Raw genomic sequence first — 17086 nt, 5'->3', positions numbered from 1 at the left:
CCGGCTATTTACGCACATGAATTGTACCGCATTCCATGACAGGTAACGGACTCGACAACTTGCAAGTCTGCTTTTGCCGGGGCACAGCCACTTGCCCGACTCGACAGCCGCCGCCGAAGGCGGCCTTAGATTCACAGCGTCTTGCCCGATCACCAATGCAGCACGGTATTGAGCAAGTCGATATCATTGAAGTGCAGCCGCAAGAAACGCGAACAAAGCAATCTAACCCCGCATATTCCCAGCTACAGTACCCAAACGCCAAAGCCTCCACTCTGACCCCCCGCCTGTGATCACGCCCTCACATACATGGCCTCGGAGATATAATCTTTGCTGGGCCCCAGCACTTTGTAGCGAATCCAGAACCTCTCGAGCCTCGCGCCGCGGAAGACGAAGCGGTACGCGGGCCAGTACCAATCCTTGGAGCACAGATGTTCCCCGGCAGCCTTCCAGCCGCCGTCGCCCTCGACACCGGGCGAGCCCAGCTTCTCGGGCGTCTTTGTGAAATCGAGGTGGTGGAAGAAGTTGTCGACGCTGCTGCCGTCCAGCTTGACGAACCACGCCGTGATCGCACCGGCGGCGTCGTCGTAGTGGTAGATGTATTTGCGCTTGCCGTGGAAGACCAGGCCACTCTTGGTGGTGAGGTCGCCTTCCTCTGAGTACAGATATTCGGGGACATCGCGCCCGAGAGACAGGTACGAGGCTTTGGCGGGCCCGGCCGTCCACTGTCCTTCGCCCGTGTGGAAAGCAGTGAATGATCTAATGCGCGGATGGAACTCGGCCAGTCCCACAAACTCGCCCTCTGGATATCCCGGAAGTTTCGATGCAAGGTTTCTGGTGAGTTTCCACTTGCCCTGCAGCTCCGCAAAGACTACTTTGGAAACGAACGCGGGTGAGAACGAATTGTTGACGACACCGAGCGAAAGACTACGGATTGCTTTCGTGGCATCGTCGTTGGTTTCTGCCGTTCCAAAAGGTGGGTAGTATGCCGGCATGAAGGATTTCGGGGTATATGTTACAGATGCCGCGGGGGTGAATGGATCGATACCCAAAATCCTCGAGATATCGCCGATCACCTCGAGATACCCACCTTGGCTGTTGAGCAAGAGAGCGTCGTTTAATTTCCCGATACTCACCAGATGATCGACTCCTTTGCGATAATCCGCTATTTCTTCATCTGTCGGCCAGTCCAGCTTGCCAGAAAACATGTTGGCCAGCCATCGACCTTGTATCTCGCTGAGCCCCCAGTATGGCCTCATCTGAAGGCCAACAAACCCAATCGTGCGGCCGAGCTCTGGGTGCATGACCTGTTTGTGCATGCGCGAGAACAGCAAGTTGGCGTGAGGGTTTACCGTCTCCGGCGATACCCCCATCTTTTGCAACATCTCGGGTGCAAAGAACTTCCGCAAAGCGGGCCAGGGCGTATATCCAGTAGCAAAGATGATGGTGTCGATACCCTCCAGTGTGCGGTCCGTACTGTGGGTGCTATTCGGGACGGGCGAGACACGTACAGCGCCGGTGTCCGTAATGCCCTCGTATCGCCCGACAATCGGCTTGATAGCACCGCTTTTGACAAACCGGTGGTAGGACTCTGACATACCGATCCCCGGAGTCTTCGTGCTCCAGTGGTCGTCGATTTGATACTCTGGGCCGATATCACCTTGGTCTGACCCCATCAACGCCTTTAGGAGGCCGTTGAGCCGGGTGTTCTTCTCCTCTGGGCTCTCTGAAGGAGACGCACCCATGACGGCATCGGCAGTGAAAAAGACTTGATCAAGCGGGAGCACTCTGATCATCAGTTAGTACAGCACGGTCTCAGAGGGTGCGAGTTCTCATTCACCTGGGCGCCTGAGGATCCTTTTCATTCGTGAACGGTAAGAGCCTGGGGAGGATCCAGAAAGGCTGCGAGAAAAGATGTAGGATCTCGACCTTGTCGCGTCTTTCTTCCGGAAGCGACGAGACCCTCAGAGCGAGCTCCGCCGGAATCTCGGCCCCAGACAGCAATCCCCCAACAACCAGAATCCTTCTGGTTCTGTCGCCGTCGTTCGCCGGAAACATCTCCTCCGCCACGTAATTGTAGCTGTGGATCGCCTTCCCCGGGAAGTTTGCTAGATCTTCGAGGTGCGGAATATACAGTTGCGACTGAGCACCGCTCGCGACCACCAAGAAATCGAACGTCTCCTCTTCCTCCCCTCCCTCCGCATCCCTAAACACCACACGCCACTCACACTCCTCCCTTGGGCCCACGGGCACGACCTCAACCACCTCACACCCCAACCTCAATTGTCCACCGCCCAGAAACCTCTGCGCATAACTGTTCAAATACTCCGCCACCAGCCCCGCCTCGGAGTGACCCAGCACCTTCTCCTCCCCATACGGAAACCAGTCCGAGAACATATTGCAGGCGAGCGAGGCGTTCGTCCGCATCTCCGGGTTGAGTTGCGTGCCCTCTAGACCGGCCTCCCGCGGCGCCCACAGTCCGCCAGGGTTCTGCCGCGCCTCGAAGACTGTGGGTAAGAGCCCCGCTGTGAGCATCGACTTGGCTGTGGTTAGGCCCGAGGGGCCGCCACCTGTGTGCACGAGGGATGGGTTAGCTGTATGTACCGATACTCACTCACACGCTGACCGGGGTTTGAAGGTGGGGTAGCTAGGTAGCTAGGTGGGTGGATAGTTACCAATGATAGCCACGGTCTTCTTTTTGTCTGCCATTGCGCACGCGGTGAAGTGACTGTGACTGTAACCGTGGTTGGTAGCAGGAGTCGAACAACCAATGTTGAGCAGCCAGCGACTGGGAGATGGCTGGGGCTGCCAGTAGTGTTTATATACTCTGCCGGTCGCCGCCGCAGCTCGCACCCCGCTAACCAAGGCGGCACAAGATGTCTGGATTATGTGCGCCGTACCGTCGCGGATCCGCCCAATCGAACGCAGCGTGCCTGGTTTTTACGATCAGGAGTCCCGGGAGCCTGCAAGGTGGGGGGGGGGGGGGGGGACAATGCAGTGACACTGACAGTCGGAGACTTAGAGGTGGTGGTGGTAAATAGCGCGCGGGGCGGAGAGATGTGCAGCAAGCATCTGGTCATACCTACTAGTAAGTAATCGTAGGGCTAGGCACGGGCCAACTGCAGGCCCCGCCGGACATCAATGTGTCCCGCTTCGCCGCTGTTGGATAGCTTTCGAGATCGGGGCTGGGTTGAGTAGACACTACGGGCGTACGGCTGCTGGCTGGCTGCCATGTAACCCGGCGAGCCTACTCTACTGTACGTCACGGGCTGCAAACCACACAAAAAGTTTGAAGTTACACGGCACGTACGGCTCGACAATGGACGTTGGAGCTACCTATTCGCAGTGCTCAATGCTCAGCGGTCCACGAGGTTGGCCGCTGGCTTATCTCGGGTTACATACCGGTACCATGACGGTGCCAGAGGAGTACACTGTGATCTCCCGGATCGGATGGCTGCCTGATCGATAAGTACCTACCGTAAGTGCCATAAGTAAGAGTGATGGCCAAAGCACTGCATGTATGAATCATGATTACTACCGGTAGATCCCCACTGTGGAGCCTGTGAGGTCTCACAGAGCCCCAAGCTGCACGTACAATGACTCACGGCAGTTTCAATAAAGGGTAATCAATTAACTTAGAGTTTACCGCCTCGTGGGCTCTGCGACCCACTCGGTAGAGCAAGCTGAACGAGAATGGGAGTTGACTAGATTGGCGAGTGGCTAGATAAGATGGCTCTTCGAAGTTGAATAGAACCTCAACTTCTCCATCATCCTGCATTTGCGCCGTTTCCCTTCCTGGGCTACGTCACTTGGAAACTACCCTCTAGATTCTGGCATCCAAAGTTCCAAATGGCCCTGAATAGGTGCTGGGTCGCAACGACTCGACTCGACTCTTGAGCAATACCTAGCTGGAATAGCTGGAATTCACTGAAACTGGCATGTAATAAAGCAAGAGTCAACCCTTTTCACCAGCCACGATAGCCCCCACCCAACCGCTTTTTGTAACGTTGTCCCCAAAGCCCGGAATTTTGTAGTCGTCTAGATACTCACCACAAAAAAAACGATAATCAACCAAGTGATAGCCCATGATCCACTCGACGCCGCCGCGACAACAGCCACCCCGACATGTTGTCAGTTGAAGACTTTCCTCTCTCAAACTATCAAACACGCCTGCCACCTGCACCCCCCCGTGCTGCCCACACCTTTAGCACTGATCCCAGAGCACCGTGTGATGGATGCTTGGAACTTGGAATGATATGCCGCCGAGGGCTGATACCCATAGTCGAGGTGTTGTGAAAGGAATGGCTGGCCGATATATACGTCGTGAGGATGGAACTTCGACGATGGTCACGATTGATGGTACATCATTTGAAGTCATTTAGTATTGTGCCAGTATGCCAGGCCAGGTTTGGATATACCATCACGCCCTCCACTCAACCATTCCCTCATCGCCCAGCAGCAGCCCTGGCGTCACCTCCCTACTCGGACTCTGCGTGGCCTCACTAAACGCATCCGCGACCAGCGCCGGAGTATCCTCCCTACTCCCGCCCGCAGTACTCCCTTTCCCGCTCCCGCTCCCTTTCCCGCTCTCTTGCAGATCCAGCAGCAACGCGCCCCCAACCTCGACGACCGTCAACCCCTCCCTCTCCCTCCCGTCCCTCCCTTCCCTCGCCTCGCTCCCCCCCGCGCCATAGGCATCACGCACGATCTCGACCTCCCTCGCAAAATCGCCCTGGGCGAGTATCCCCTCTCGCAGGAGCTGCAGCCGCGTCACAACGCGGAGCACGGCGAAGATCCGTATGAGCCGGTGCGGGACGGGATTGATACGTAGCGGGAGTAGCACCCGCAGCTCGCGCGGCGTGAGGAACTTGATAAGGATCAGGTGCGACTCTGGTGACGAGGATGAAGATGGCGGGAAGGACAGGCAGATGGTGTAGAGCCAGTGGGTGATGAAGTCCTGGTAGGTTTGGGGGTTAGTCGGGCTGTTTGGGGATTTTGGAAGGGGGCAGCGGGGGGGCCTACGTTTCTCTCAGCGCCGTGCAGCCCGCAGGCGCCGAGGAATCCCTCCAGGAAGACCTTCGTCTGCGGCAGTCCCTCGCACAGGAACGACCTCTCTCCCTCTCTTCCCGCAAACCCGGCCGGGATCATCTTCGTATTCGCCATCCACCAGCCCTGGCTCTCACGCTGCTCGAGGTCGGGATCATTCTTCCTATCGTGGCTAGCATAGACACGGATCTGGCTTGTGCGCGGCAGGTCCTTCTCATCGACCAGCTCTACTCCCTCGGAGGGGTCAGGGTAGATCGCCCACTGGTGCGATGTCGACGTCGCCAACGACACTTCGTCCGTCAGCACTGCCGGAAGGTGCTCGTATCCACTCGGCGACGCGGTGAACTCCGCGCTGACCGTGGATAGCACCTGCGACTGCCCGCACGCCGCCCAGAACTGCCAGCTCGCCAGCTGCAGCACCTTCTCGGCCGTCGCCGTGGTCGGTGTAGTATATCCGGCATAGTTCTCCCCACCACCGCTGTGCCCGTACTCCTGACCAAACGCCACCGCGGCCGCACCCGGCGCCGAGTATGGAGTCGAACTCTCCGACACCCCCGCCGGCACCTTCCCCTTATCCACCACATCCCTTTTCCACCTCGAGAAATCACACAGGACCGGCAGTCCCGCGTTCTCCATAGTGACGTGACAACGTATGTGCTCCTGTGTGAAAAACAGCAGCCTTGGCGGCCGGAGGCGGAAGTTGCAGGGCTCACCTCCCTCGAATCTACTCTGCGGCGCGGGGGTGTACGCGGCGACGAGCGCCGCGTCTTCGGCCGGTAATGGCGGGCGCCCCAGGAGCGTGCTGAACGCCACGGCGAGCAAGGAGAGGTCTGACGGGTACGAGATTATCAGGTGGAGGCAGCCGCCCTGTTGCTGCTGCAATGCATGGGAGTACGAGGAGGCGTCTTGAAGTAGGTCCCCCGAGTACGTCACGATCGACGGGGTTTCCGAAGTGCCGTGCAGCGTGCGTAGTTTTGACAGGAGGGCGTCCCATGTCCGGACCGAACCGGAGGGGACGGTGGTGTACGTTGCGGCCCCCTTCTTCTGGATCTTGATGCTGTGCACTACCTTCGGTGCCGAGGGTTTCTGTGGCTGAGTTCGTCAGCCCGGCTCGTAGATATTCAAATTGGAATTTGGAAGCAACTCACCTTCCCATCTCCTTCCTGGGAGAACCGAGACTGACGCCCAAGTATAACCAGCGGATTTGGTGATGACGCTGTCATGCGCACACTGCTTGCATCGTTTCCCCAGGTGCTGCCCGCGGCGGTGGGGTGTGCGGTTGGAAACATCTCGTGTCAACTGCGTACCTAAATAGTTCGAAGTGTATGATATCGGCAGCAGCAGTTCCATTCCCCGATAACGAGCACGCCCATTGTTATATATATGTAAAAAATATCCAGACCAAAGCTTGGGGCTGAGAAGCTGAGACGGAGGGACTTCACACCGAGACAAGACACCCCGTCATCGCTAAGTACTCTATGCTACATGCCCGTGTATGGACGGTCTGGGCTGGCCCCAACCCAACCCAACGAAGCGGGCGCAAGGCTGAAGGCCGAAACTAGTTTAGTTAGATAGCCGAACGGCCAACGCGCTCTTGGCGTGGCGAACACAGGAAGCAACCATCAACTGCACGCGTCTTCCCGTCCCGTAGATACTCCATCTACAGCTCACCGCCACGAACCACCCACGAACCACCCCCACGAACCCCACGATGCCGCTCATAATCGCCTCGCACGACTCCCTGCCCTGTACTTGCTCTCCCCTCCCCCCCTCCATTCCCCTCCACCCTCCACCCCTTCACCCCCCTTCCCTTCCCTTCGCGTTGCTAATACAAAACTAGACATCGAGCCCGCCCCAACCGCCTCCGAGCTGGCCCAGATCACGTCGTTAATAACCTCTGCCCTCGCCTCGTCCTCCACGTCCACACCGCACCCGTCCCTCCCCACACTCCTACCCAGCACCTTCACGCCCGCGATGACCCTCGAGCTCAGCCGCGTGGCATCCGGTCTCCCGCTCGAAAACGGCGTCGACCTTTCACGCTACGACCCATCCACCTTCACCCCCGACTCCCCCAGCACCAGCACCCCCTCCACCTCCGCCCTCTCCGCAGCGTACACATCCTCGACCCACCTCTCAACGCGCCTAACGAACCTCTCGCTCCTCTCTTCGTACGGACGGAACGCGTGGCTGCTGCACAACTCGCAGCTGGAGGAGCTGCTGCGGCAGCTCGAGGAATCGCTTATGGCGCTGCGCACGGAGGCGGAGGTGTGCAACAAGGAGCGCAAGGGGGCGCAGGTCGATGTGCGCGACGAGATGGGCCGGCTCGAGGTGCGCTGGAAGAAGGCCGTGGGACGCGTGCTGGAGGTGGAGCTGGCTACAGAGGGGGTCAGGAGGGATATATTGGAGAGGCAGAGGGCGGGGGCTAGGTAGTTGGATGGATGGGCGGTGTATGATAGAATGGATGGATGGATGGGACACAATCAACATCAACTATTGCGATGGTGAACAACGACTACATATTCTATGATTTCGCTCCATTGTAGCATACTTACACCTCTCCCCCCCACCCCCTAAACCATCGCCCCCCCAGGGCCCACCGTGAAAGTTCTAGAATAATGGAAAGGAACAAACACTAATGGAAACGGGCAGGGAAGGAAAGGAAAAAAAGATTAGGAAAAGAAAAAGAAAGAAAAAAAAGATTGCCTCGAATACACTCCACTCCGACACACACAAAGAAGCCCCCATTTGCTTGCCCTCGAGCAAACTCTTAAACTTGTCCGCTTTCCCTTGCCTGTGATTGTCCGCTTTCCCTTGCCTGTGATAAACACAGTACATAGGAGCCCCTCCGCGCACTCCCATTTCCCTCCTCATCAAACGATTCAATACCGAGTCCAAGAAGAACAATGAAAGAAATAAAGAAGAAAAAAAAAGGCGGAAAACACAAAAAACCGAAAAACGCAGAACTACCGAAAACCCCACAAAAGCCCGTCGGAGCAGCAGCAACGCGGTCCCCGGAAACAGACTTTTACTAAACACCATTGCTGACAATCAAAACGAAAGAACCGCCCCGAACGTACAGACACATAGCCCCCTTCATCTATACCTCCACTGGCCTTCCCCTGCCGGCCGCCTCCTGGATGGGATCAACCGCGCCGTCGAGTCCTCCGGGAGCACCACCGGATAGCGGGTCGACACTCTCGCCTAGCCGAGGGTCGTTCCTCCTCATGATGTCCGCCACAGGTCCGAGTAATCGTTGGAACCCTGCTTTGCCCAGGTATGCCACCTTGACCTTGGTCTTGGCCACGATGCTGGCAGCTCGCGGGGCGTCGTTCAACAGCGCTAGCTCTCCGAAGTAATCTCCCTTGTTCAAGGTGCGGACGTAGCCACCACCGGGAACCGTGCTCTTGTAGACCTCGGCAACACCCTGCTCGATGAAGTAGAACCGGTCGCCAGGATCACCTTCCTTGATGATGGTCGCCCCCGGCTCGTAAGTATCGGTGTCGAGGGAATCAGCGATCTTGGAGCGTTCCGAGGCCACGAGCGGCGACAACAGGGGAACCTCCTCGAGGAAGGCCTCATACATCCGTCGTCTTTTGAAGGTGTTCTCCATCAGGATGCGTCGGAAGGTGACTCGATCAAGGGCCCAGAGAATGTTCTGAGGAGTCGTCGAGACAACAGTGGCCGCACGGGGAGCATTGTACATCAACGCCAGCTCACCGAACGAACCGCCGGGTCCAATCGAGTTGACCTTCTTTCCCAACCCGTCGGGACCGGGCATCATCCGTCCCATCGAGTTGACGTAGATGTCGAAGTCGCCCCTCTCAACAATGTAAAAGTAATCTCCGACGTCACCCTGGGTAATGACGCGCATGTCCTTGTTGGGGATGGGCTTCTCAACCAAGGCAAGCAGAATCTGAGAGAACTGCTCTTCGTCCAGGTGGGTGAACAGGAAGTTACCAGAAACAGATACTTTCAGACGGGCCAACTGGTCGGGCGTTTTGGCGTGCACCGGTGGCGACCACTCGTCATTCGACGCATTTGGGATTAATGATTCGGCGGACACAGAGGTTCGGCGGTTTCTGTTGTAGTTGGAGGGGAAATCCTGTCCAGCATTCGGCGAGAGGTGGGCATTGAGCGAAGGGGCGAGGAACGAAGATCCAGCAGCACGAGGAGGACCACGCGAATTGGCTCTTCCGCCGGAAGAAGGGGAATGATCGCGACGCCCAGTTCCACCACCGCCACCGCCTCCACCGCTGCCGCCAGATCCGCCCATGCTGAACTGCGGGCTGAACTGTGGCCTGAAATTGGGTGTTGTGGGACTGTGCACATCTTCCTCTTCTTCGGTGATGGCATCCCGAGCACCGTCGAATCCTCCTGAGCTGCTTACTCCGCCGAATGTGCCGGGGAAGGTATCGGAGCCCACTGTTGCGAATGGATTGGACATGGTAGCGGAGAGATGCTCCACGCGCTCAGACTCGAGGCGACCATTGAAGTAGTTTGCACAGAACTGTACGATATCCGCCGGTTGTGCTTGGGATATCCTCTGGTTGAGGATATCGATCTCTTGGAGGTATGCTGCCGGAAGAGACATGGTTGCTAGTTCTTCTGCGCCGAAGAGGTAAGGTGGGAGGCTTTGTGTTCGGACCCAAGTTAAGTCGTGCAGAGATGACGACGATGCCGAGAGGGATGGCGACAGGTGCGGCTCTGAGGCAATTGGTAGTGACCTAGGTGTGAGACTCAACTTTAGAACCATTGCTACCGTGCATGCAATATCACCACCACTCGGTGGGGAGTAGGAAGAATCAACAGGAACATACGTGTAGATATATCCGCTGGGTCGATGTTTCGTGTGCAAAGAAATCAGCTAGCCGAAGGATCAATCTGCTCAGCAGAAGGCGAGTCAGAATTACAGTCAGAGCGCACGTGCAGCAGCAGCAACCAACAGAGGAATGGATGACTAGAACCCACCAGTTTGCTGCTGCCGATGGGAAACAAAAGAGAAAGCTGGTATCCGAGAATTCCGTCGTTCCCGAAGATCAGATGGTGATTGCCAGCAGCTGTGGACTCTTGCTGCAAGCTTCCCGCGTATTCTTATTTTAGTGGCGGGTAGGTGGGAGTGCGATAAAGGTTGTCGGTTCCTTTGTCCGTCTGGGAGAGCAAACACGAAGACAGCTATAGCTGACCTGCGCGATGCCGCTCAAGGAAGTAAAGAATGCAAGCACCAATCCCTCGAGCTCTGAAGAAGTTCCCGCTGCTGTTGTTGCTGCGTGAAGGAATGAAGGAGGAGGAGGAGGTAGGAGCAATAAGGGTTGCTGGTAGGACGATGTGTGGAGAAAGCAGAGTCAGACGGGGAATAGACCCGAACTAGAATGTTCCCTCCCCCACTTTCAGTCAGGCATAAGTTATGCAGGATACAGCAGGCAGCCGCCACAGACGGTTTGCAGCTGTCAACAAGCGGGAAAGCGGTTATCAAGGGATGACGTACGGGATAGGTATGCTCCGGTTGCCAGTGTCCGTCGTCTTCTTCCTTCGCTCAGGATGATGAGTTTGCTACCTCAGATTGGTATGAATGGTATGAATGAATCGCGGGAGTTGATGCTCTCGGGTGTTTCGGGAAAGGGATTCGAGCTTCGTTGATGGGTTGGGGTGTGGGTGGTCGTCGCTGGGACGGATGTAGTTATGGGTGGTAGGGTAAGGAGGGGAGGGGTTGGATAGGGTGGTGGTGGTGGAGCAGCACAAGCAGCGAAGCAGCGAAACAGTCTATGCACTCTACTAGCACACACTGGTTAATCGGAGAGCGAGGTAAGGTAGAGCAGCCTAGGCGCGGGTTGGCTGGCTGGTTGGATTGCTGGATGGCTGGATTGCTGCTGTCGTTGGCTGCGCTGCGAGGCACTGGACGGTAGAAAGTGTAATGATGCAAGGAAGAGACGAGGGCAGGGATGGTATGTATTCTGGCTGATTGGGCGGACGAGGAGGGGCGGGGCGGGGTGGTGGAGGCGGGGACGGGGGGGATGAGGAAGCGAGATGGTGGAAACGGGGGCGATGAAACGGGGCGGGTGGCGGATGGTGGGCGGCGGCGGGCGAGTGGAAGCGGAGAATGAGGAGGAGAAGCGAGGGGGTGGAGATTTCGGGGATAAAGGGCGGAGGTGGGATACTTGTACTGTAGCTACACGAGCACTGGAGACCGGAGGGGGCGGCGGGTGAGGAGGTATGCAGCAGCAGTAGCAGCGATGTGGGTATATAGTACGGTAAAGTAGTAGGTAATGGGGGAGGATTGTGTTGGTCCGTTGATGTCTCGGGAGAGAGGACGAGGAGGAGGAGGAAAACAGCAAGCGCAGTGGATTGGGTTGGACCCTCCGTGGCTCAGCTGGCCCGGTTCAGTTCAGTTCAGTCCAGTTCATTTCACGAGTTCATCTGCCCGCAGCATCAATTCCCCTTCGTATCCACCCATAGCCCACCCATGGACCTCCGTGGAAGGCGGGGTGGAACTTCGCTCTCGATTGGCGAGATTGGCGTGGGTTTGCTTGTTTCTTTCTTTCCTTCTTTCCCTTCGGTCTTCTTTCCAGAACAACGCACGCAGCACGCCTAGCGCACGGACTACCTTTTGTTTCAAGAAAGGAGCGGCAATTATGACATCGCCATGCCGCATTGTTTCATCTCACCACGGACATTCAGCACTCTACTGGCACAGTGCACTGGCTAGCGAGGACGCTCTAGATCGTGGCAAAAGCAACTCATCACCGGCAGCATCGCCAGCGAGGAGGAAGGGAAGAAGAAGGAAGGAAGAAGGAAATGAGAAGGAAGGCAGAAGGAAGGGAGAAGGAAGGGAAGAGGAACGGTTCATGACGTGTCGGACTCATCCACCCACTGCGCGCACTCCACAGTCCCACTGCACACCCCTCCAAACGATCGATCGTCAGAACGATCCTGATGTTCTAGAGCGTGGGGATCACATGCATCTGCTGCACAGGCGTCTTGGGTACTTTCACAGTTACTGGCAGCGTGGTGAAACGCAGAATACATAGTACGGTGTGTACGCTCTCCATCGCCGCCGGTATGCATCCCCGCGTTGTCGTCGCCGCAAATTCGCCGCCGGAATTGTGCACGTCTCGTCACCTTCGCTTATCATGCCCGCCGTCATGCGTGCGTGCATGGTATTTTGTTCTAGAATTCCAATTCCCCGCATCCGTCTCGCCGCTTTTTACCGAGTGGGCACTGTACATAGCGCGTCGACGTCATCACGAGTGATCGCACTCCAAACTTCAAAGACCTTTGGAGACTCTGCTATTCATCGAAACATCCAATCATTTTTGCTCATTGCACTACTATATTATGGCCATGAATCCCACCATTACCCGTCATATCCATCACCGACCGCCTAACCGTTGATGATGCTTCCTCCATTGGGATGCAACGTCTGGCCGGAGATCATGCTCGAGTCCGAACTGGCAAGGAACACAAAGCACGTAGCAATCTCACTCGGCTGTCCCGGCCTGCCCATAGGTGTGCTTCCGAACGAATCCAGATCCTCCGTGGTCATGGTCGATATCACCAGTGGAGTCCACACCTGCGCCCACCGTCAGATCTCTCAACATGATATTGGTGGCTGCGAAGGAAGCTACTCACCGGTCCAGGGGCAACACAGTTTACACGGATTCCCTTTCCACAGAGCTGGTTGGACAGCGCCCTGGTGAAGGCGACGATGGCGCCCTTGGTCGACGAGTAATCCAGCAGGTTCGGCTTGCCGATGTAGTGGTTTATCGACGCGTTGTTGATGATCGTGTCGCCGGACTTCAGCTGCGGGACGCTATTTCCATCAGCTCGTTGACGCTCCCCCACCCCCCAGGCGCTCAGGAAAACCCACATGTACTTGCTGATCCAGAAGAACGAGTAAACATTGGTCTTGAACGTATAATCCCACTGCTCCTCCGACAAGTCGGTAATACTCTCGACCTCCATCTGATACGCCGCATTATTGACGAGGACATTAACCCTGCCCATTTGCTTGAGGACATCATCGACGAGCTTCCTGCAGGCCTGGGCCGTGCTAATATCGGCCTCGAACAGGAAGCACTTCGCACCACACCCCTCCACGAGCTTCTTCGTCTCCTGCGCGTCCTCAATCTCCTGCGGCAGATACGTGATCGCGCTGTCCGCCCCCTCCATCGCGAACAGCACCGCGATCGCTCGCCCGATCCCGCTGTCGCCCCCCGTGATCAATGCCTTCTTCCCCGCCAGCTTGCCGGCCGCTTTGTATAGCTCGTAGCCCCCGTCCGCTGTGGGGAGCTTGTTGTATACTGGACGAGGGTTCATGTCCTTCTCCAGCCCCGGCGCGGTGTCGTGCTGGATCGGTGGCTCGTGTCCTAGAGGGCTCAGCTAGGGATTACACGAGAACGAGCACGATCACTGAGGTGGTGCAGGTAAACAAACAGACAGACACACATACCCTTCTTAAACTGCGACGGCTCGTAGTTCTTCAGCTTCTCCTCATTGAGCTTCATCTCCTCCTTGGAAGTGTTATTCGGCATGCTGGTTATTTTTCTGTATCTTTCTGTATCGTTTTCTATCGGTGTTGGTAGTGGTTGCGCGGGTGTAGTTATCGAGTATGGTAGTCAATCGGTATGTAGGAGCAGCAGTGAGTACTGGTCGGTACAACTGGTGTTTATATCCCAACGCGGCAAAAGCGCTGGCGTAATGCTGCTGTCACGGATCTACATAAACATACGGTGACGATTGCGTCATAGTTAGGCCGGCGCTCGAGCGGGAGGCCGTGGTGATCGGCGGGGTTATGTGAGTACCTGGCACTAAGAGCACGGCCGGATGCGTACGCCGCCGGGAGGAAGCGCCGATAACTACTGATATGTAAATAGAGTGCTAACGGCTGGTAGCCTGGTACAGATAGACGCGAGGGTTCGGGAGATCCATCCGTGGGAAAATGGTCCGGATCGACACGGGCGAGTGATATCGCAGGCAACAGGACCGCCCTTACCCGGAGGACTAACATCTTGGTACACTGCTGGCTATGAGTGAGGGCTCCTCGATCGTACGCACAATCTACATCTACACCATTAGGTACTGCTGCTGTGAGCTGTGAGTTATGAGCTGTGAGTAAGATATCCACACATAGTAGATCGTCCATGGACCTTCTAGCCTTTTCTTCTCATTTTCCATATCATCCTCGATTATACTCTTCTCTCCATTGTCCTCTTTCCTCCATCGATCTCTTCTCTACATCGTCCTTCCGTACACACATCCACAAAGCTCAAACCATGTCCGACCCCCCAAAGCGATGGAGTTGGGCCCGACCTCTCAGCTTTTCCGGATTTCGTCCACGGTCCAGCTCGAGAAGGTCAGTCACAGTCGTCGATGATGACCTGCAGCTGCGGAGTATTCCGCAGATCCCCTCGGACGAGAAATCAGATAAGGACGAGGACAAGGACGAGGGCGAGGAGAAAGAGTATGTGGCCGTTGCCAAAGAAAACGGTATGTATCACATTTAGCCTCACCTCAACCGTATGAGTGTACTGACTCGATATCCACAGAACTACTGGACCTGATCGGAACTCCGGCTGCACCTGCCGGCCCCCACTCGGCCCCTCTTCCTCTTTCTCCAGAGGAAGACACGGCCTCTCCCAACTCCATCTACGCCAGCCGACCCGACGTGATCCAGCGGCGGAGCAGCTATAAGTTCCTGGAATCACCGCTGGCAAAGTGGCGGCCGACGAGTTTGCCGTCTAGAGTGCTGAGCGGTGGTGGTGACAGCAGCTCCCCGGAGTCGGTTGGGTCTCACCGGAGTGGCGCTGGAAATGACGATGATTCGTCGTCGGGAAAGGTGAAGAAGATAAAAACCGACACTCTCACCGCCAACACCCCCCCATTCTCCAACCTCAATTTCCACGCTTCATTGCAGGAATGGAACGCCATGCGCCACTCTGCCGGCTCCGGCTCCGGTCATCCAGAAGAAAACAAAACCAAAATCAAAATCCCAGAAACGGGCCTCGGACCAGCGGGCGGAGAAGCGCCAGCTGAAGCCTCGAAGAGCAGTGATCAGAGCAGGACTCCCAGCCCTGCGGACTCCTCCTCCTCCTCCGGCTTGGAGGTCTGGGAGCTCGTCGGAAGTTGTGCAAAAGTGTCGCCAAAGGGAACGTATATACCGACCCGGGAGGAGGAACGGGTAGATAAGCTGCTGGATGCTAGGCTGGAACTTCTTCTGGATGATTTCAAAGGTGCGACTGGCCTAGAGGGAAACGTGGAGGTGAAAACTCATGGTACTTCCTCGGGAAATTGTGGTGGCGACGAGGAGTTGCCGGGCAAAGAAGAAGAGGCCGGTATCGTCGAGACTTCAGTCGTCGAGAAGATTCATCACGAGGGCCAGTTGGAGGTTGATATGACTATGGGTACTGAGAACAAGAACAAGAACGACGTGGAAGAACTGGATATCGAGCACAAGTCTCGTGGAAAGAATAAGCACAATATGGAGCTTTCGGGGAATGCAGAAGACGTTCCTGAGGCTTCTATCATGGAAGAAAATTCTGGAGATGTTCGGTCTGAGTCACGTGACGATAAAGCGGCATATAAGAACGGAAAGGATGCAAAGGATGGGGAAAACCCGGAGGTTAGTTCTGGCCAGCATGGACAGAACGATGACCAACAACACATAGAGACTCTCGAGAACGGAGGGGATATTCTTGAAACTTCCATCATGGAAGAAAATTCTGAAGAATTCCGACCTGACGATAAAGGGGCGTATAAGAATGAGAAGGGTGTGGAGGAACCAGGGATTGGTTCTGGCCATCATGGACAGAACGTTGACTACACGGAGATTCTCGAGAACAGAGAGGATATTTCCAAGACTTCCACCGTGGGGGAGATTGTCGGCGACGTCCAACCGGGTGATCAGGTTGAAGCAGAGTCCGGAAAAGCCATTTCCCCTTTGTTTGATATTCTCGTCACTCAGAATTTACAAGCCACAATTGAAGGAGTGGGAAACAACACTTCTTCAATGACCACTAGCTCCATTGCCGGAGAAATTAACACACCGTCGACCGCTACTACTACTGTTAGCCCTATAAAAACGGATGTGCAGAACATTGGTTCAATCAATGGAACCAACCAGCAGCAGACTCTCAACTTCACTCCTGGAAACCCCTGCCCGGAGGAGAACGTACAGCAGCCGAACAAGGTAGCCCAGGTTGACATATCAGCGGGCACCTCCATCCCCGCATCCTCTCCAGGACTTCAAGCCAGAACCCCGCGTCATGCCCGCAAACAACCGGTCATGACGCCGAGGCCGCGTATCATGAAATGGGAAACGGACGGAGCCGCGGAGGACGACGACGAGCCCTGGAGCATCAGGACTGCCAAGAACCACCCGCAGCGGGACCCCACGGGATGGGTTTCAATGATCGCCGAGGATGAGGCTGAAATCGTCGCTGCGTACAAGAAGAGGGAGGAGATTTCCAAGCAGTTCAGGCGCGTCTTCCGCGGTGAGGGCGTGAATTAGCCTTGCGTGTTACTGGATCTTAATCAGTGTGCCGCGCGCCAGGCAAGTGGGATGGTCTGCAATTGGGGCGATACCGGTAGGTCCATAGCAACTACATAATTGAGACGGTTTCTCCTTGTGCACACTGTGGAGTCTTTGTTTGTCCATTGCGGCGCCTCTACATACCAAAGTCGATGACTCAGGAGTGATGGCTAGATGCACCGATAATGACTGATATTAGGCTTATGTACGTGCCCGCTCCTCTCTCTCCCCCACCCCGCCTTTCCTTAGTTGCGTGCCTTGTGCGGCCTGACTGGCGTCCCTGTTCCCGCCAATAAAGACAGTGGATTTAAGAGTGAGAATGAGGTTCATGTGTGATCGTGACTCTGCACAACAGCAGCACAGAGGAGCACATCCGGTAAGTACCAGTAGCAGGTTGTATGTTGGATCCGCCTAGGCGGCTGCCTAACGACTACACTAACCAACCATCTAATGTACGGTATCTGCACTGTAGATATCTAGATATGTGGCTGTGCCGGGCGAAGTCGCCGCCACTAGCTC

At 56.1% G+C, this 17086-nt stretch overlaps 7 protein-coding genes across 7 annotated transcripts; 3 read left to right on the top strand and 4 right to left on the bottom strand.

Annotated features, from left to right (window-relative positions):
• Positions 1–50: 50 nt before the first annotated feature.
• BZA05DRAFT_385346 (uncharacterized protein) lies at positions 51–2978 on the bottom strand. The gene is made up of 3 exons (XM_051482404.1): positions 2673–2978; positions 1838–2567; positions 51–1785 (listed from the first exon to the last, which is right to left on the bottom strand). The coding sequence occupies exons 1-3, from the start codon at positions 2704–2706 to the stop codon at positions 291–293; spliced, it is 2259 nt and encodes a 752-aa protein (XP_051343692.1). The 5' UTR covers positions 2707–2978; the 3' UTR covers positions 51–290.
• A 1000-nt stretch (positions 2979–3978) lies between these two features.
• Positions 3979–6659, bottom strand: BZA05DRAFT_470781 (uncharacterized protein). The gene is made up of 3 exons (XM_051487921.1): positions 6192–6659; positions 5020–6135; positions 3979–4954 (listed from the first exon to the last, which is right to left on the bottom strand). Exons 1-3 carry the CDS (start codon positions 6330–6332, stop codon positions 4418–4420), a joined length of 1794 nt encoding a protein of 597 aa, XP_051343691.1. The 5' UTR covers positions 6333–6659; the 3' UTR covers positions 3979–4417.
• A 4-nt stretch (positions 6660–6663) lies between these two features.
• On the top strand, positions 6664–7606 carry BZA05DRAFT_110601 (Pre-mRNA-splicing factor SPF27). Its single transcript, XM_051478571.1, has 2 exons — positions 6664–6791; positions 6884–7606. Exons 1-2 carry the CDS (start codon positions 6755–6757, stop codon positions 7471–7473), a joined length of 627 nt encoding a protein of 208 aa, XP_051343690.1. The 5' UTR covers positions 6664–6754; the 3' UTR covers positions 7474–7606.
• Positions 7607–7990: 384 nt separating this feature from the next.
• BZA05DRAFT_110460 (cyclic nucleotide-binding-like protein) lies at positions 7991–10044 on the bottom strand. Its single transcript, XM_051478570.1, has 3 exons — positions 10012–10044; positions 9861–9924; positions 7991–9747 (listed from the first exon to the last, which is right to left on the bottom strand). The coding sequence occupies exon 3, from the start codon at positions 9632–9634 to the stop codon at positions 8141–8143; it is 1494 nt and encodes a 497-aa protein (XP_051343689.1). The 5' UTR covers positions 9635–9747; positions 9861–9924; positions 10012–10044; the 3' UTR covers positions 7991–8140.
• An 876-nt stretch (positions 10045–10920) lies between these two features.
• Positions 10921–12352, top strand: BZA05DRAFT_110451 (uncharacterized protein). The gene has a single exon (XM_051478569.1). It carries the CDS (start codon positions 11307–11309, stop codon positions 12066–12068), a length of 762 nt encoding a protein of 253 aa, XP_051343688.1. The 5' UTR covers positions 10921–11306; the 3' UTR covers positions 12069–12352.
• BZA05DRAFT_385337 (uncharacterized protein) lies at positions 12075–13747 on the bottom strand. The gene is made up of 4 exons (XM_051482403.1): positions 13490–13747; positions 12908–13406; positions 12670–12850; positions 12075–12610 (listed from the first exon to the last, which is right to left on the bottom strand). Exons 1-4 carry the CDS (start codon positions 13569–13571, stop codon positions 12422–12424), a joined length of 951 nt encoding a protein of 316 aa, XP_051343687.1. The 5' UTR covers positions 13572–13747; the 3' UTR covers positions 12075–12421.
• A 279-nt stretch (positions 13748–14026) lies between these two features.
• Positions 14027–16680, top strand: BZA05DRAFT_110445 (uncharacterized protein). Its single transcript, XM_051478568.1, has 2 exons — positions 14027–14526; positions 14586–16680. Exons 1-2 carry the CDS (start codon positions 14181–14183, stop codon positions 16544–16546), a joined length of 2307 nt encoding a protein of 768 aa, XP_051343686.1. The 5' UTR covers positions 14027–14180; the 3' UTR covers positions 16547–16680.
• The last annotated feature ends 406 nt before the right edge of the window (positions 16681–17086 follow it).

This window comes from Tricharina praecox (genome assembly GCF_024521635.1).
Source record: "Tricharina praecox strain CBS 144465 chromosome Unknown BZA05scaffold_2, whole genome shotgun sequence".
In the NCBI taxonomy this organism is placed as follows: Eukaryota; Fungi; Ascomycota; class Pezizomycetes; order Pezizales; family Pyronemataceae; genus Tricharina; species Tricharina praecox.
This window is presented reverse-complemented; position numbering and strand designations above follow the sequence as displayed.

Coding starts and splice junctions, on each gene's coding strand:
- BZA05DRAFT_385337 (XM_051482403.1), bottom strand. CDS start 13,571: ATGCCGAATAACACTTCCAAGGAGGAGATGAAGCTCAATGAGGAGAAG. Junction 13,407..13,489: donor GCCGTCGCAGTTTAAGAAGG/GTATGTGTGTCT, acceptor TGAGCCCTCTAG/GACACGAGCCACCGATCCAG. Junction 12,611..12,669: donor ACTGTGTTGCCCCTGGACCG/GTGAGTAGCTTC, acceptor CGGTGGGCGCAG/GTGTGGACTCCACTGGTGAT.
- BZA05DRAFT_110460 (XM_051478570.1), bottom strand. CDS start 9,634: ATGTCTCTTCCGGCAGCATACCTCCAAGAGATCGATATCCTCAACCAG.
- BZA05DRAFT_110445 (XM_051478568.1), top strand. CDS start 14,181: ATGGACCTTCTAGCCTTTTCTTCTCATTTTCCATATCATCCTCGATTA. Junction 14,527..14,585: donor GGCCGTTGCCAAAGAAAACG/GTATGTATCACA, acceptor CGATATCCACAG/AACTACTGGACCTGATCGGA.
- BZA05DRAFT_385346 (XM_051482404.1), bottom strand. CDS start 2,706: ATGGCAGACAAAAAGAAGACCGTGGCTATCATTG. Junction 2,568..2,672: donor GAAGACCGTGGCTATCATTG/GTAACTATCCAC, acceptor TCGTGCACACAG/GTGGCGGCCCCTCGGGCCTA. Junction 1,786..1,837: donor AAGGATCCTCAGGCGCCCAG/GTGAATGAGAAC, acceptor ACTGATGATCAG/AGTGCTCCCGCTTGATCAAG.
- BZA05DRAFT_110601 (XM_051478571.1), top strand. CDS start 6,755: ATGCCGCTCATAATCGCCTCGCACGACTCCCTGCCCT. Junction 6,792..6,883: donor CTCGCACGACTCCCTGCCCT/GTACTTGCTCTC, acceptor ATACAAAACTAG/ACATCGAGCCCGCCCCAACC.
- BZA05DRAFT_470781 (XM_051487921.1), bottom strand. CDS start 6,332: ATGTTTCCAACCGCACACCCCACCGCCGCGGGCAGCACCTGGGGAAAC. Junction 6,136..6,191: donor CCCAGGAAGGAGATGGGAAG/GTGAGTTGCTTC, acceptor TGACGAACTCAG/CCACAGAAACCCTCGGCACC. Junction 4,955..5,019: donor TGCACGGCGCTGAGAGAAAC/GTAGGCCCCCCC, acceptor CAAACCTACCAG/GACTTCATCACCCACTGGCT.
- BZA05DRAFT_110451 (XM_051478569.1), top strand. CDS start 11,307: ATGGGGGAGGATTGTGTTGGTCCGTTGATGTCTCGGGAGAGAGGACGA.